Source organism: Crocodylus siamensis, chromosome 4 (genome assembly GCF_052110815.1).
Source record: "Crocodylus siamensis isolate JL-2025a chromosome 4, ASM5211081v1, whole genome shotgun sequence".
In the NCBI taxonomy this organism is placed as follows: domain Eukaryota; kingdom Metazoa; phylum Chordata; order Crocodylia; family Crocodylidae; genus Crocodylus; species Crocodylus siamensis.
In genome coordinates, this window is record NC_143398.1 from 161,272,875 (window position 1) to 161,291,719 (window position 18,845).

At 48.2% G+C, this 18,845-nt stretch overlaps 1 protein-coding gene across 1 annotated transcript; it reads right to left on the reverse strand.

Annotated features, from left to right (window-relative positions):
• Positions 1-496: 496 nt before the first annotated feature.
• On the reverse strand, positions 497-14,734 carry CBX1 (chromobox 1). The gene is made up of 5 exons (XM_090044640.1): positions 14,529-14,734; positions 4,236-4,411; positions 3,353-3,530; positions 2,715-2,809; positions 497-2,149 (listed from the first exon to the last, which is right to left on the reverse strand). The coding sequence occupies exons 2-5, from the start codon at positions 4,373-4,375 to the stop codon at positions 2,005-2,007; spliced, it is 558 nt and encodes a 185-aa protein (XP_089900766.1). The 5' UTR covers positions 4,376-4,411; positions 14,529-14,734; the 3' UTR covers positions 497-2,004.
• Between the last annotated feature and the right edge of the window lie 4,111 nt (positions 14,735-18,845).

An 18,845-nucleotide genomic window follows, 5' to 3' on the forward strand; every position in this document is an offset into this window, starting at 1 on the left:
TGATCTCAGGCAAGAGGGAGACAGAGAGAGGGAAAGAAAGAAGGAGCGAGAATTCACATCACACACTTTTCAAGCAGGGGTAAGGGCCATGAGGGCAAACTACATCTAATTACACTAGTTACTGGCTACCGATTGTCCTCTCCCTCTCCCCCTCCCTGCTGCCTCAGCTAAAAAAGGGGTCTCCAGGTACCAATCTTGCCTGTGAAAAGAAGACTCAGTAGCTACTAGACACTAACCTCTAAGACACTTGCCGTCTTCAGATGGAAAGTCAAGTAAATAAGAACTTGCTGAATGTCTGCTGCAAAGTTCCTGCCGCTGTGGTCACCTAGCTCACAGCAAGGATTACAAGCCCAAGCGGTACCAGTAATTTAGGCCTGTTCACAGTAGGTTGCTGAAACATTCTGACTTCCTCTCCATAAACTGCTCTATACTTTATGATGGACTCACGTACAACAGCAGAAGAGTGCTCCCCTTGTTGAGAGAGAGAGAGAAATAATCAGGATTATAAATCTAAAGTTTTATTGAGACAAAAAAAACTGACAGAGCTTGGTATGAAGTTAAAATTCAAACACTTACTTTACATTTAAACAACGTTTTCACAGAAACCTAAACACATGCTTTAAAAAAAGGTTTGTACAATGCAAGTCTAGATACATACCACCCTACGAGGAGGTGCCCAGAGTCTGTCAGGCCTCACACAACTCCAGACATTTAAATATTTCACGGTTTGGGAGTTTTTTTCTCTTTTTTTTTTTAATAAATCTGTTTGATTAAAAAACGTTCAGCAGAGGATCAGGGCAAATCACCTGGCTCCAGGGCCAACACTTAGGTTTTAAAACAATCATTTGCTACTGGAGAATTTGGAATCCATTTAAGCTTGTGCTGTCATTGATTTCATCTCCCTCCTATGTTAATGAATGGGATTAAAATTGGAGGGGGAGAAAAAATAGATACAAAAAGGAGGTTCCCAATGCTGCTGGCTGGACACGATCACGCTGCATTTAAAAAGAAAGTCAACAAGAAATTGGAAGCATCTCTCCCCCCACAATTTTGAAAAATAGCACCTTTAACAGAAATGAGGGCAGACAAGCTTTTAAGGGGTCAATAGCCACTCCCACCCCATACCCTGCCCACCCACTTCCATGACAAACACCCTGGCAGTTCTGTTTGAAGACGATTCATGAAGCCCTAACAACCTACCGCCCACCACCCTTACCCCTCCACACATAAAAACCACTCTAGGCATTTGAGAAACTTGGCTCTAGAGTTTTGGACATTCACAGCTTCAGTCTCATGTCAGTGTCCCTGGCCCCCTAGTTCTGTTACCAATACTTGGGGTTTTTGTGAAGAAAAAGGGTGTTTTCTTCTTTTTTTTTTTAAAAAAAAAGAGAGAGAAAAGAAAAGAAAAGAAAAAAAAAAGATTCTGGACATGGATCTGGAACACTGTCACCATCTCCCCCTGCCCACCCCACCCAGATTAAACAAAAGACCCATTTCCCCTCCCCTACCCCAAAATGATACACCAGTAAATAGTAAAAAGAAAAATAAAACTACACACATGCTACGCCGTAAAAATGCAGAGTTAACACTATTGGGAAGAAGGCTGTGGGTTGCTGAGATGGTCTTTGAAGAACAAGCAGTATCCATCTGCTCTCCCTTTTCCCCAGCCCACCCACCACCAGTGAGAGTCCTTCATGGAAGGGGCAATTTGTTTGTGTGTGTTTGTCTTTGCTTCTTTTCCAGCAAGCCCCAGAACTAACAGCTTTAAAATCCCCCCCCCTCCCCCCACCCCATGTTTGGGCTGGTTTGAAACCATTCGCAGCATGGAGCTGCATAGAGCACTTGGGCAGCTGCAGGGCACAGAAACTATACTGTCTCTTCAAAGGGCATCTTCTCAAGCCACCTCCACGCACGCTCCCAACCAAGCAGAGCTGTGCACTCACTCGCGCTCAAACCCACAGTCTGATCTTTACATAAAAACTGGCCAGAGTGGGTGCCAGGGAGTTAGTTCTTATCTTCCTTCTTGTCATCATCCTCAGAGGGGTAGGAGTGCCATGTGAGCCGCTCCTCGTAGAACGAAATGACCACCTGGGGGCACTTGATGTTGGCTTCCTTTGCAGGAACCAGGTCAGCTTCATCAGAGTTCTTCCTATCACGGCAAGGCAGAAGTGCAGTTAGTGGGGAAGGAAGGGGACACAGATGACTGATAACCTAAGAGGCAGCAGGGTAAGGCAATGGATCCTTTAGCCAGCTTGCCAAATGACTGCAGAGCAGGAAGATGGCCCACGGGACTGGGTTCCTCAACTGTTGGTTCTGTACCCAGCCCACAAAGTGAGGGAAAACCAAATTCCTGCCCCCTTCTAGTGTGCAGGTTTCAAGACAAAGCATGGTAAACAGCTCCCACATCTGGGGCCGATTCTGATTTCGACCAGCAGCCAAGCCCTGTTCCACCATAGCCAAAAGGGGGCAAGCTGTCCATTGCGTTTCTATTTCAGATGCAGCAAAAGCCTTCTGAGCACAAGGCCAGCAATATCAACCCATGCATTGTGCCACCTATTGCAGAGACAAAAAGACAACCCCAAAGGCCCTCCCTGTTCATTTCAAATCCACATTCACCCCAGCACAATGAGTCATAACAGGTGGCAGTGCCTCAACAGATTTCATGCCAGGTAGCATGCAGCTTCTCCCTGCCCCATGCACGGAAACATTCTCACCACTTCATCAGGAACATGAGCTCCCCGCTGGAATCTGTGGCACCAATGATCCGCTCAGGTTCAAATCCCCGGGCAAAGCCTCGTGGTTTCTCCAACTGAAAGAGTCCAAGAGGGAGAATATTTGTGCCACATCCTGTGTGTCATCCTACTCCAGGATGACTATCAGTCCAAGAAGAGAAAGCTGGGGGGGTGGGGAAGGGGATTGGACCACCTTTTCCACACACATATGCAGAGCCTCTCTAGGTAGCATCTATCAACTCACTGGAGCCACATGCACTAGTGTTCTCTGTCCCATCCCCATCCATCCCCTCAGGAAATAAGGAGCCTAGCTCCTCAACAGTTTAGCTCCAAATGTGGCCAAGGATTTACCAGATCAAGTGGCTCAGAAAAGAACTGATCTCTTCCCCCTACAAGAACTGGGAAATTCAATTTTTGCTAAGTGAAGGATATTAAAGCACTCACAGACTTTAACAACTGTTCTATGCAGTCGGTGGATATTACTCCCAGTTTACAAAGGGAAACAACTTGGCTAAGGCCCAAGAGGCCAGGAGCGGGTCTGTGTGGGGCCTGGCTCCATCTCTGCTTTACCTGTAAGACTTCAGCAAGAGGTTTGGAGGACTACCCCTACCATGCCTCACCTCCTCCTTCTTCTTCTTTGGTTTGCTCTCCTCTCCCTTGTCCTCCGTGTCTGACTCAGCCTTGCGTTTGCTCCCCTCCGATTTCTCACTCTCATGTGCTGTCTTCTGGGATTGGAGGAACTCCGCAATGAGGTCAGGGCAGTCAAGGTTCTCCTCTGGCTCCCATGTGTTATCCTCGCTGAAATAAAGTGATGGCTTGGAGTCACTTTGAGAGCCTCCCGCTCAGGGCAGGGGTATGGACAGTAAATGAGGGACAAACAAGGTGCCACCGGAGATTAACCTCTGGATGTATTCGGCATCATGAGACAGGCCTGTCTCATATCTGGGAGGCAAAGAGAGGGTGGGCTGCCTCTCTCATATAGGTAGCTGTTTCTGCTTTCCCTTCTAAACCCATCCACTTTACAGTCACAACCTGGCACTTGCCTTTCTGGGAGAAGATAAAGCCTGTAAGGCAAAAGTGTCAAGCCCCCAATCTTTATTAGACTGGATTAATTGCCCAGATCTGAGTGCACCCCAGAGGCTGAGGACTGCTAAAGCCTGTGGACAGCCCATCCCAGTTGCCTCAAGGGGGAAGTTTCTGACTCCAGCTCAGCCAGCTGGGTGTTCTCTTGTACACTTACATGGATCCTATTACTACAATATCTAAGCACCTCTCAGCCTTCAGTGCATTTATCCTCACTCTCTCCTAAGTGATGGCTGGACTGTAAGCCCTGCCATACAGAGGAAGAACTGAGGCAGAAAGGGCTTAAATGCCTTGTCTAAGGCCACACAGAGAGCCTGGGGACTTGAACCCAGGTCTCAAGTGCAAGACACTAGCCACAGCACCTCCACATAACCTTTGGTACCTGTACTGAGCAGGTGGGGATGTATTATGTCCACTTACTCTGAGAAGCCTTTCCACTTCAGCAGATACTCCACTTTGCCTTTCACCACCCGCCGATCCAGAACCTTCTCTACCACATATTCCTCCTCCTCTTCCTCTAAGACTTCTTCCACTTTCTTCTTGTTCTGCTTTTTTCCCATTGTGCTGGCCAGCTTTTCAGCTTATGGGCGACGCTGCTAAAATTGGGAGGAAATCACACACATCAGGGTGGGGTACAACTCCCCCAGGAAGCAAGAGAAATCATGCTATGAGGAGTCAAAGCACAAGGCAGCAATGCTGGCTTTTGAAAAAGAACAATGCACATACACAAAGCAACAAAGAGGTGGCAAGAGCCTGGCAGAACAGTCCTGGCTCACTGCAGGGCAGAGAATTCAATTAAACAAATGCATGCAGATCCAGCCTCCCATATGTACAGGACTGGCTATGGCCTCTTCTGCATCAAATTCAAGCTCCTCAAAGCTGTACTCAATTCCTCCTCCCTCTAATAGCCATATATACTTTCCCAAGCCCTGGACATCACTGTTCCCATGATATCGGTAATCACATCAGCCCCTATTCATAAGGCACTGTTCAAGCCCTTCTGCTCAGTCTCATCTGTTCTCCTGAAGAAGCCCCTGTAATCAGACCTACCCAACTCCATTCTCATTCCCAGACTTCTCTTTTCCTAAATGGGTCCTACCATGTCTTGCCTCATTTGATTCTATTACTGCGGTATCAAGCTGGGCTTCACTTCCTTGGAAGTCTGTGGGCACCTTATCAGCATTAACAGATTTCCCTTCTGAACACTACCTCTCAGGCAGGTAAATATCCCCACTATGCTAGTGAGGAAATTAGTCACAAAAACTGAGTTACCCTAGGTTACACGAAGGGTCTGCGGCAGAGCTAAGAATACCTGGGTACCAGCTCAATGCCTTACACACACAACCAGCCTTCTTCCACACAGCTTTTATAGGCACCTGTTTGTCTGTGAGACAAGAGATTTGTACTAAATGAGGCATCAGTTCGCTGAATGTTTGTGAACATGGCTGAAGAGCCCAATTCTTAAATGACGATCTCTTCTGCACTTATCACATGCGAAGTGTGTATCAAACAGTCCTGAATGTGAAGCAGGGATCTTCCTGAGGTTCTCTCTTTCCTCAGCATGTTAGGCTCTTATTTAGACAAAAACCGTAATTCTATGCTTAATAGACTATTTCCAAGCATTTTGATCAACAACAATCTTCTCCCAGTCATTTGGCTCTAATGTTTGCTGCCTCTCTCTCTCTTGCAATCATCTTTGAAATGGAGATAAGGATGCCTATGTGATTTTCTTTCCTGTAAAGAGGTCTCCATACAAGAGATCCTTAGGTATAGGACCATTGTCCATTTTCTGCATGTGGCCAAGCCATCAGAGTCATCGCTAAGAGGATGGATGCTCAGAATGTTGGCACATTCCAAGCCTTCAGCATAAGAAACTTTGTTCTGCCAGGAAATTCCTAGAACATGGCGAAGGCAACCTAAGTGGAAGCTGTTGAGACACTTTTCTTGAGTAGAGTATGTGGCCCTGGATTTGGTGCCATACAAGAGGGTATGCATGACACAAGCATGATATACTTTGACCTTGGTCTTAACAGTCAGTTTGTTGTTGTTCCACATTCATTTGCTTAGCATGCTCCTGACACCTGATGCTCTGCCAAATGGGTGTTCAGTTCAGCCTCAAGTAACAGGCTGTTGGTAACAATGGAGCTAAGATATATAAATTTATTTATAATATCCAATATGTTTTCACCTATTGTGATCACTGGTGGTAAATCAATATTCTGATTTCAAAGTCTGGTCCACTCAACTACTTAGCTCAAGTCAAGCCCCTGCTCACATTACACTGATCTCTCCTCTGCAGTAACAAGTGAGATGCACTGATAAACAACGTGTGTGTGTGCGCGAGTGCGTGCCTGGAGAGCTCCGATCTGTCCACACCTTCCCCAAGCTACCTCTCTCTACCTTACCAGGCACAGGGCATCATTTACCCTCACTAGCCAATTAAATGCAAGAGATCCTGGGTGTTTTTAGCTCAATAAGCAGCAGTGAGGACAGCCTAGAGCTCAGCATTTCCCCCTATAACTATTTACTGTGGCCTTAGGTTAGTCATTTGGATATAGCTTCCTTATCAGCAGAGCTGTAAGGAAGCCAATATTCTGGTTTGGGGATGTAGGCTGTAGCCATGTTGGTCTAAGGACATAGGCAGACAAGGTTCTTTGAGTGAATTGGATATCTTTTATTAGACCAACTTAAATAGTTGGAAAAACATTTTTTAGCAAGCTTTCAGGTTTAAAAACCCTTAGTCAGGCTGAGAAAGTCTTTGCAGTTGGTGTGTGCTCTTCCACACTCTGGTTTTGATTTGCATTTCCTAGGCACAAGGAATATAGTCAAGCATTAGGGACCAACCCTGTAACAAGCCAAGCTTCCTTCCCTCCTCCCCCAGCTAAAACAATACAGCTACAGGGAGCATGAGGGCAGTACCCAGACAAGCCCAACCCCCACTGCCTCTCTTTGCTGTACAAGGTGTAGTAGCTAACAACAGGAGTCTCCCTTCCACCATTCACAGGAGTTGCAGGGGACCCTCGCGCACAGATTACAATCAGCATCTGCGCTGGAAAAGACCCCATGCAAATAACCCAGCATTACAGGCAACAATGTCACCTGCATGTTCCGAGCTGTCACTTACACTCAAATTCTGCCATAGCACTAGGGCAGAGATGCATCATGGGCTGGGGAAGATCTGGCAGATGAAAAATCTAAGAAGACTAAGGCAGGATCAGGTAAGCTAATGTTACGGGGGTGGGGAGGAGAGGGGAGGGGCGAGGAAATAGGGACATGGGAAAGGGTTTTTACAGGAGGGTCCTATGCTGTTCATTTGTACAGATGTTCAGACATAACTGTGAGTTTTGTAATCATGCCCAAGAAAGCTGGATGGATGCACCCAACGCAAGGGGGAAGCCCCGACTTTTAGGACCTACAGTAATAGGGAAGAAGTTCAGGCAGACAAAACCATCAGTCCCTTGGTCAGTAATACAATATGCTACACAGTATCCAAATGTAGAAGATCAGTGTTATTTACCCACTCTTAACAAACAAAAAGGAGAGGCATGTAGGAATGAAGTAATGAGGTTATGGCACAATGGAAACAGAGCTGGGAAGAGCACCAGGATCTCCAGCTTCCATCAAGACATATTCTGTCCTGATGAACTGCCTGCTGTGCAGCTGCCCACAAAGCTACTGCAGCTTGAAAGCCAAAAACATGGTTTCTCACTCCTGACAAAACAAGATTTGCCAAGCAAATGGCTGGTGGCAAGTCTGACCCACCTTGTGAGTCAAGAGATTTAGCTTTTATAGAAAATGTTATTTTAAGTCCTGTACAAGAATCTTTAACCATCAAGTTATGATTTGGAGTTAGCTTGAAAAGTCTAAACAAAAAAATACTTGAAATCTGCTGAAGTACTGGGACACCTGTCTTCATTGAGGGATAGGATGTTATAGCCAAGATGGTCCAGGAAGGAAAAGGTTTTTCACTTCACTGAGGGAGGTGTTTCAGTAACTAAAACTACAGTCTCTTGAACCCTGGGTGATGAAGAGAGTGATGAAGAGAGAATGAGGCAGTACTAAGTTGGGCAGCTGCCACTGAATTGACATCCTCTGAAGTGGGCTACACAGGTGTAGCCCACACAGGACTTGTTATGGACCCTGCAGCAGCTTCAACTTGACAAAGGTGCCTCAGGTTAAGGGGCTTTTTACTGGGAGCCGCAGTCAGTGTCAGAGCAGGACAGGGTGGTCTACAGCACACCAGAAACTGCTTTTTGGTCTTATTTACCTCTTTAGTCTCTCCGATTCTTCTCTCTTTAGAGGTTTCCAAGTACAGCAAAGGGGCTTGTAAAACAAGTCAAGAGTATACTCAGGTTGCATTAATAGAAGTGCCACCTGCAAGCAAGAAGTGATTTTTCCACCCTACAGGTAACTCCCACTTAATGCTGTTTTCCTTAGCACTATTTGGGTACAACACTCATTTTAAATTGATCCCCGATTTCACTTAACACTCAGCAAGTTTCATTATAACGCACGTGGTCGCCATCTTGGGTCATTAAAAACACTTGCATTCGCCATCTTATGTTGTCAAATACTTTTGTTTTGCTTAATGCGTGTTTTGTTTAATGTTCAGCTAAGCAAGGGTTGCCTGTATTCAGAACTAATGACATCTCACCTGGAGTTCTGTGTCCAGTTTTAGGCTTTAAACTTCAAGAAGGATGTGGGCAGATTGGAAAAAGTCCAGCAGAGTGTAACAAAAATCACCTAGGAAGCACAATTTATGCAGCAAGAACTGGAAGAACTAGGGTTATTTAGTCTGGAGAAGAGAAGACTGAGAAGGGATTTGAGAAGTGATAGCCTTTTTTCTGTGGCTGTGGAGGACAGGACTAGGACCAATGGCCTCAAGGTGCTATAGAGGAAGTTTTGATTGGAGATCAGAAAGAACTTGTTAACTAAAAACTGGAACAGACTACCCAGACACATTGAAAATTTCCAGGGATGGAGACTCCACAAGAGGAGGTCAGACAGACAGACAGACAGACAGGGACGATTTAGCAAAGGATGATCCTGCCTTGAGCAGGGAGCTGGACTAGAAGACTTCATGAGGTCCCTTCCAGCCCTATTGTCCTCTGATCTTAATTCAGGGGCTTGGTGAAAGGAGAGGGGAAAGCAGCATCTGCTAAAGGAAGAAGAGCTTTACTCACATGTATTTAAATCTTTGACCCTGAGAGTGCATCTCTTAAACTCAGCTCTGCAGAAAAGTCACACCAGTTGCTCTGTTCTGGACCCTCCAGCCAGTGCCGTACCTTCTGCTGTTTCTGCTGCAGCAAACCAAATAGGGTTTGTTGGAAGACAGAGGTCAAACCCAGATTACCTGCAGTCCTCCCTAAACAGAGACATCAGGCAGCCCTCACCACATACACCAGGCTCAGCTTCAAACACCCTCAAGAGGCCTGGCATTTCTGAAAGGGGGATTTCCCAGATGCCTCCTGCCCTGGAGGCAATCCGTCTTACTGCTGAAAGCCCAGGGCTGTTTATGGGCATGGTATTCAGAGCTGGCAATGGAACCCAGACAGCTGTGCAGTGGCAAATCAAGGCTGCTCAGTGGCAAATCAGAAAGAGACCAGCTTCAACCAAGTGTTTCCCATTGGGAGCTTTCTCCTCTTTCCGATCCCCCCACTGCACACCGACAGCTCAGCAGGGGGATCAATGACTAAGCAGGCTGTGGAGGTTGATCTACCCTAGCTCACTTCAGTTGGCCATTCCAGGTCAGAGTCGAGGGCAAGCTGGGCATGGAAGGAACTTGCTCTGCTGCGTTTCCCATCACCACTGAAGAAAAAGTTCATTCACACAAGTATTAAATGAAGAGAGATGCCTCAAGCTGTGCAGCATGAGGAGGTAGAGGGGATGCCTCTCCTACAGCATGGTCCCAGCTGGGAGCTGGAACAGCTGAACAGCCCCTCGACCTGAATCCTGACTCCTTGGATCTGAGAGTGGTGGCTGCACACCCTCTTGGCACCTTCAGCCCAGTTCTGTCACCTGCAAGTCCCCTCAGACAGCATCACCCCCCTCAGGGGTAGCTCCCATCTCTTACCTTTTCCCCACAGATTGGTTTTGCTGCAGCACCAAGGCAGCTCCTACAGCCAAACATTTTTTCCCATCACCAAAAATCCCACATTACAAGCTGCTTAGTCACTGATTTCCAGTGGGTTATTCAGGCCTAAGCCAGCCAGGTGCTAAGATGACCCCCAATTCTGCTTGGCTTTAAGAGGAATGAAAGGCTTCAAGTTGCCCACAGACTCAGTGAGGAGAGAGGCCAGGCAGGTTGGCACCACCGTAGCTGGTGCATGTTATAACAATGCAAAGGCTCAGAGCGTCAACCGCTAATCCCCCAAGAAGGAGCCAGCAATGCAGCAGGAAGCCGAGGGATCAGGTTTCACTTGCGGAGCCCGCTGGAATTCTTCAGGCACTTCACTTCTTCCCTTCTTCCGAGACAGGAAAGCAGCAAAGGCTTCTCTCTTCCAGCATCCCTGCAGCAACTAGTGGGATAAGCGCCTCCATGGCAGGCAAGGACCAACCCATGACGCAGTTGGACAGCGAGTGAGAGAATTCCAGGAGACACAGAGGCCTTGCAAAGCGGAAAGGGAGGGAGGGAGACAGCCACTTCTCCTGGAAAGCTCCAAATATGGCTGGCAGGCAAGTCCCAACCTACTTGAAAATGAACTGGCCTCATCTCTCATAGGAGAGTGCTCACGAATTCCAGTCACAAATGCTAGAGAATGTAATTACCGCCTAGAGGCTATTCTGCACTGCCTACAATGTTGTGCACCTAAGGATGTTCAAAGAGACCATTCAACCAGCCTTCTAGTTTAGGAAAATATCTACAGCCCCCAATGAAGGGCTGTGTCACAATAGCATGGCTGCTGCATAACCTGCTTTCGACTTGCAGAGACATAGCCATCCCCTGGTCACAGTTAAAAGAGCTACCTATGGGGCTCTGAAACGTGTGGGAATCCAATCAAAGATCATTTTCTGGAGACTCTCTTTAACCAGTAGAAGAATTAGCTGGTGCAATGTATTTCATATATGGGTCCTGAACTGAAAAGCATACAAAAAGAAGAAGCCAAAAAACAGGGAGGTGGAGATGGTTTGGAACTGTAGATAAAGAAGACAGTAAATTAAAGAAGATAATAGACTGAAAAGAGACTGGTGATTGGTCCTAATGTTGGGTGTTCTACAGACAGAGAAGCAGAGCAAGGAGAGAACTGGAAAGAATGAGAACTAGCTCCTGCACAGAGACTTGGACAACATGATTCAAAGCAGAAAGGGCCAATGTTTGCCACAGAAGGAAAGAACAACATACCAATATGCAGAAAGCAAGTGGGGCTAACTCGGGCCACTTACAGAACTTCTGAACCACTTTATCCAACTGCTGTCAAGGCATAAATATACATGTCACCAGCTGTCAATATTGCATCCCCCTAAAAACCCTCTCATACATTCTGAAGAGGTCTGTTCCAAGATGACCCCTGTTGGATTAGTACATGCAGCCTACTGAGAAACTGTTCCTATGCTAGGCTTCCCCAGAGCTGAGCTCAGCAGCCTACAAACTTCTATCTACTATATAGGGTGCTATGAGTGTAAAATGCTGCCTGGCTACTAATTCCAGCTCTCAGAATCTGCTCCTAAACATCAGACAAATGCTCAGCTTTAGAACTCACAGTACAAAAATAAGCCTTATGCCACTATCCATGAACCACCTGTTCTTCCATCTCCAGGGCTGTCAAACCAGCCAGGTTCATCAAACGCTACATTCATCAACACAAAGGCTACAGAACAAAGAGCCACCACTTTATGCACTGTCCCCTCAAATTATGCATTTCTGGGGAGACTAAACCCATCTGCAAAATGATCTGGCAATGATGCTGCTTCAGTCTACACAGATCTCACTGCTCCAGTATCCTTCCTAATACTCTGCTTCAGTTCTCTTTTGCTTTATGCCTGGAAAAGAGCTCACAGTGCACTGAAAATATTTTCTGACAACGATCAAAATAGATTTCTACTGATATTCCTCACTCTCACCTGACATCACCTTAAGACCTTAAATTTGGGGTGAGGTGGGAATTCTTTATAAAGGATAAATAAGACACCGGAGGGAGAAGAGCCTTCGTGTCATCAATTAAACCAAAAAAAAAAAAACCACACATGCCTCAACTGCTTGAAAAGAATTCAAACTCCAATAAAAGGCCACAAAGAAAGAGGCCCTGCACAAAAACGTATACAAAACTTGCTTTCGTGGGACAAGAATAGCAGATGCAGGAGCAAGAGTCAGAATCAAAGACACTGCAGAACATGCATTATTGCAGTAATTCAGAGACAAAGAATCTGGGTGTTAGGCAAGAATTCTTGTGGATGGCATCTTTTTGTGGATCAACTACATCGTTGGGAGAGGCAAGCTTATAGACATGATAGTATCCTTCTCCAGGACTGTGGGAACACAGCAGAGCTACATAGCAGATGGAAAAAAAGCTTGCGTAAAACATCATATGTAAATAAAAACAGGGTATAAGAAAAACAATCAGGTAACCAACAAACAAGAGAGATACAGTAAAAGCTTGGTAACAGAAAAACAAGGTTGTTCAGAAGGGTCATTATCATTTGTGATGTGCAGAGAATCAAGTACATCATAATGGATCATGAAATCACTGTCTGTCAAGTGCCTGGTACTTAGTGTCCAATTGACTCATACATTTTTGTTCCTCGCTTTTCAAAGGTGTTTAGTGTTAGGTGAGATGTTCCGAAGGCTGTGCTCAGGTACTGTGAGAGTTGTAAAGCAAACAAGAGCATCAGCAACCATTTCAGAGGGAAATGGCAGTGCTGTTAGCAAGAGGGATATGCTCCTGAGAATCCTTTTAGAATGTCCAGTAATAGAGGGGGAAGGCTTGTTTGTAGAAGCTTTCCTAGTTTAAACTTGTTTAAATGTAAACAGTTTAAGGAGAGAAGATTAGGTCAGCATAAGCAGGAAATATATGATGACCTCAAAAGATTATCTGACCTATTTAATATGTATACATTCAGTCCAAGCGCAGTCACTAAATTTTACAGGTTTGTGACTTGAGTGCAACTTTCATGCTTTTTAACTTGAAATACTTCCTACTGCCCTTCTTAATGTTGGCTAAAATCCTACTCCTCTTTGGACTTTAAAAACATAGCATATGCATGTGCCACTTGCCAGGAAAAAGCAGTGGGCATGTTTTTTTTGAACTGGGAAGAAGTGTATTAACATTTCCAGGCTCCAAAACCTGAAAACTGCAGAAAGGCTTTTACTCAAACTTTCCAGAATTGCTAGCCTTTGAGCTGAAACTGCAAAAAGAAAAAGGACCTTGGCTTCAAAGGGAATTTGAGTATGCATCCCCTCATCATCTTCAACTGCACTCACAACTTGAGAGAGAAACAAATCTCTGAAGTTTGGGAAAGTGTGCATAAAAAGGTAGAAATACTGTTTCTTTGCAGAGAAAAGCAAGGAGGAATTAAAGAAAACTCCTGTCTATGAAGTTATGCTTTCTAGGTTCTACATGAAAGAGCAGGAGGCACATACAGAGGTACTCCTATACTTCCAGCTAAAAAAGGGAAATGCTGGCAGAGTCCAAGCACAGACGTGTGTTTACTCTTTTTTAAACAAAAATAAATTTGGATCTGGAGATGCTATGGGGGAAAACAGAGATTAAAGCGGCATGCATTTGCCAAGTACCCAGCACCTCCATGAGTGGGGGACACATTTCCGTGCCCATCAATATTCTGATTCCCCCAGTTTTAATGGTACTTTCTCCAATCAAGGCTGTCATTTTTAGTATTCAGAGGGGCAGGTCTGAATAGCAGTTCATTTTTCAGCCCCCTCCCTTCCCCACTACACTCCAATGCTCTTTTCCCTGTGTTACCAGCACATCTAAGCTGCCTTCACTTGCCATGCCTGCATTTCACTTGAGTAGAGAGCAAAATTAAGCCAGTCTGGTTCCGTTTCTCATCAGTTTCACTACCTGCATCTCCAACACAAACAGGAGGCTGGATTTGGGTAGAAGACCTAGTAGTGGCTGTTCAACCCCATCAGAAACATGCCACACAGAAAGGCAGCAACACAAACAGCCCCAGAGATGGTTATAGGGTGATGCTCAGGCTTAGAAGCTCCCCCTCCCCTTTTTCTGTTTTTCCTTCTTTTTTGCTTGGGGGGGGGGGGGTTTCTCCTCAGGAGCTGGAAGAGCTGAACAGCCCCTCAACCTGAATCCTGACTCCTTGGATCCCACAGCGATGGCTGCACACCCGCTTGGCACCTCCAGCATGGTTCTGCCATCTGCGAGCCCCCCCCACCCCAAAATGGGAGCTACCCATGAGGGGGGTGATGCCACCTCTGCCATTACCCTCTCCCCCCAGGTTGGTTTTACTGCAGCACCAGCCTCCTGCCCCGCCCCCCCAGGCACCACCTCACCCAGGCACACAACCCGCCCTGCCCTCAGGCAGCTGCCCCCTCCCCCACACCCCGGCACAGCTCCAGCCCGCCCCTCCCCCAGGAAAGCCCCAGCTCCCCAAGGTGGGGGCTGCTCCCCACATGCCCCCATTACACACAGCCCCCCCCAGCTCTACCCCCGTGGAGGCACAGCGTCGCACTTGCGCCCCCCCATCCTACCGCATCGCCATTACCCCCGCGTGCGGCCCCGGCCCCGCCCCCGCCGCACTCACCTTTCACAGCCCCGCCAACTGCACCCGAGGGGAAACGGCTCAGGGCGCGGCGCGGCGCGGCGGGGCAGGGCGGGACGGGGTCGGACCGGGCTGGACAGGGCGGGTAACGCTCTGGTGCGCGCGGCGCCGCAGGCCCAGCCGCTCGCGATCCGCCTCCGCCAAACAAAAGAGCCCCGCCAGCCCCAGTGCCCGCCGAGCGCACTGCGCATGCGCGCCAACCCCCCTCCCCTCAATCTCCGCTCCTGGCTCACGCGGCATGCTGGGAGGCCGAGTCCCACCACCTCCCGCGCGCTTTCTACCCAGCGGCCTGCTGGGAGTTGTAGGCGGGGGCAGGGCTGATATGCCTGCGCGTGCCGAAGTGGACGCGGGGTAGGGGTTCTTGCTGAGCTTTGCGGTAGCTGTGCGCATGCGTGGCGGGCTTCGCGTTGCTGTTTGCGTCCCGCCTTCAGTGAAGGCAGGGAGCAGCGCGGAGAGGATAGTTGTAGCCTGGGGAGCTTTGGAAATGCAGAACAGCATCAGTGAAAATAACGCCAGTAACAATAACAAAGCAATGATGATGCTTGGCACCGTAATGTTAGAGCAAAGCGCAGGAACGCAGCCCCACAGACTGGAGAAGCCCCCAGCTCCGTGCAGCCCCGTGTCCTGCCTCTGCCACTGTCCTCCAGATTACTGGTTCTCAGCCTTTTTTATACTAGGACCCATAGGTAAACATCGATGGCCAGTCCCAACCCAGTGCCCCTCACCCCTGACTCTTTGTCCCCCGCCCTCAGTATGTGGGGCAGGGGGACACAAGCAGCCCCTTGCAGGCTGGACCTTTGCCAGCCTTTGAGGGAGAAGCCCCTTTTCCCACATTTTTCACCTTTAAAGTGGAAGCCATTTTTCAAGTTTGTTCCTGACCCTTTCATGTATTCTTGCGACCGACCCACTTTTGGGCTGCAATCCACAGGCTGAGAAACGCAGCTTCAGAAGGAGCTGTAGGTAGTGGGGCAGGGTGGCAGGGGGGGCAGAAGAGGGGATTTCACCCCACCCCATTGTCTCAAAGGTGCCTTGCTAGAGCTTAGAGACTGGCACAAGCCCTCCAACATATGGTGTAATGCCCTCTTCTCATTTTGTCAGTTGCTATTTATGTCACAGGGCATAAATGTGACCCCAAGCCTTCTTGAGGTGACTTGTTCAGCCATCTAACACATAGCACAAAAAAGCATTTCCTGGCCGCTTGCTTTGAATTTTCTACCTTGTCATTCAACATGTTATGAAACAGGGGAATGGAGTTCTTGGTCTGCCTTATACTTGAGAACCCTATGAAAAAGGTCTGCAAAAAGATCACTGTAGTTCTTGTATTTTCTTGAAATCTTACACCTCCTAGGAGCCTAACTAAATTTTAAAATGGTTGGGGCTGATGAACCATGCTACATAGGATAACATGCTCCTACTCCACCTTAAAGCTCCATATCTTTAGGTTGTATTGTTCCATGATAGCATATTGATCTATGTCTACTGTATCTCACAGGGGTGGGCAATTATTTCAGCTGGAAAGCATCTAAATGGGCAAGATGTAGCCCTGCCCTTTGACAGATGCCCCCCCCCCCCCCCCCCCCCCCGATCACCATCTTGGGACCAGAAGTCCCACCCCTAACCCCTGACCTTTGCCACCTGAAGTCCGTCCCCTTGCCCCAGAAGTACTCCTTTTGGGAGGGAGGGGGAGTTGCCATTGTGAAACTGAGGGGGAAAAAAATCATATATTAAAAAAAATAATAATTTAATCAAACATCTGCTATTACATTTTAATTTGAATTAAAAAATATTTTGTCCTGATTTGTGTGTTTGCAGAGTGCATCTAGAGGTGTGCGCCCACCTGACTTTGTGGAGCCTCTCTGATGCGGCCCTGGAGCACGCACTAGGGGCCTGCCATGCAAATTGCTCCTGCTGTCGTGACATGGGGTCATGTTCTCCCCAGGGGACACCCCAGTACTTTCCTGGCACATCTTGGGTGTTATGTTCAGTAAGGCTGTGCGAAGCTTCGGTTACTGATTCGATTCGGCGGAGATTCAATTCAGATTCGGCCACCGAATTGGGCTGAATCAGAAGAGCCTTTAATCTCTCTAAATCAAATTGGAATCCTCCAAATCAAATCAGAGAGATTTGGAAAGATTCAGCGATTTGGAAATAGACACAGCTTAAATGTTTTTTCTACATACCTCAAGGTACCAGGCAGCTCGTAAATGCTGAAATGCTAGGGTGCGTGGAACATCCCAAAGGAGCATGGGGCACTCCCCAGCATGCTTGGCAGCAATCCTGGAAGTGGACCAGAAGCACAGCCAGACCACTTCCAGGTCCCCTGGGGAGCACACTCGGGGTCTGCCCCCCCGCAGCTTGGCATGTAGTGTCTCCTAGTTCTGAGGGGGCATCCAGGGTCCCTGTGCAGCTGATCAAATGCAAGGGCCCTTCCATGCTCCTGTAGGACGCTCCATCCACCCCAGCATCGCAGCATTCATGAGCTGCACCTGGTACCTCGAGGTATGTAGAAAAAACCTTTAAAATTGTGTCTATAGCTGAATTGCTGATTCTGCAAATCAGCATCAAATCCTCAGATTTGGATTCAGCCGAATCAAATCAGGGACAGTGATCTGAATCAACGAATCAAATCACTGTCCCCCATTTGGGATGAATCTGAATCTAGTAGGGCTCGCTTTGCACACCCCTAATGTTCAGTAGTAGGATTCCCTTCTGTCATGGGGAACGGACTGGACATCATCACTAGTGGGTGTTCCTGGGGCTCCACCTCCCCTACACCCCAGCCATGTGCCAGCCCATCAGAACCTGCTGAATGATGGGCGATTTGGCTTTGCCTTGATGTGGTATCCCACTCCCTCTCTGCCTCTCCAGTCCCCAATATTTGCAACAGTTTTGCTTCCCACCAGACAGGTTTGCCTGGGGCAGTGTGATGGCCTCGATAATGGGTCTAATCTATCCACGTTGGGATCTTCTGAATGGCCCCAGCCCACTCAACCCTCAGTGTCTTCCCTTTGGCCTTCTCTCTGGCCCCAGGGCTTCAAGGTAACTGAAATGTAACTAAAGAACCAAAATTACAGGGAAGGGTCTCTGGCTACTCCCCATCCATGCGTCCTGTGTTTCCTGGCATCGCCATTTCTCGGTGTCCTCCTCTGGGCCAACTCCCTCATTGTCCAGGGTGATTTGGCCCTTTAGATCAGGCCTTGGACCCTCCTGCTGGGTCCCTCTCTGGCTCCTCCTTGTGTGCATGCAGGACCTCCATTCCAGTGGCAGGGGCAGTCCCACAGCTACCTCCCTGCTGCATCCCCCCTGCTGCTTTCCCACTGCCGGCTTGTAACCCTGCTGGGCAGGGTTCCTGGATGACATCATTGGGCCACACTGGCCCCAGCTGCAGAGAAAAGCACCCCTCTGTGGCTTATCCAGTCCGGCTGTACCTGAGGGAGGTAAGTTTGCCCTTTTCTCAGGGCTTTTTTTCCATTGTTGCAGCGGGTTGTCTCCACCACAACACACGCCAGGGGGTTCTTATTGTCCCCCTGGGACAAGGTGATTCCATAATAGTTCAAAGTACAGCCTTACTCTTGTATATTGCATGTGGGAGGTGTAGGTATGGTGGGTGCAGGGTATGTGGTGGCAGCGTGTGTGGGGAATGTTGGGGGAAGGAGGTGTTGAGGGGGGGCGTCCTGGGAGTGTGAGTCCCTTAAGCTCCAGGTGGTGGCATACCACCTGCCCAGCCCCATAACACGCAACTCCCACCCAAATGGCCGGCTGCACATGTTGGCAGTGTGTGGGGCCTGCCCCACACAGCCCAATAAATGCTCTTGTGCAAGCCTCTGACCACACATTGTGGCAGCATGCAGCGCCAGCCCAGCCCCATAATGTACAGCTCCTGCACTGCCACCACAGTCCACAGCTGTACATGGTAGCAGCGAGTGGGCTCAGCCCCACCCAGCCCTGTGCTGCTGCAGCATGCAGGGCCAGCCCCATCTTGCCCCATAACACATTGCTCCCCACATAGTTTCATAGTTGGTAGGGTCGGAAGGGACCTGAGCAGATCACCAAGTCCGACCCCCTGCCATGGGCAGAAAAGAATGCAGGGGTCAAACGACCCCAGCTAGGTTATTATCTAGCCTCCTTTTGAAGATGCCCAGGGTAGGAGCGAGCACCACTTCCCTTGGAAGTTGATTCCAGATCCTAGCTGCCCTGACTGTGAAGTAGCGCCTCCTGATGTTTAGTCTGAGTCTACTCTCAGTCATCTTATGGCCGTTTTCCTCATTAGTCCCCGCAGTGCTCGGGGGAACAGGGACT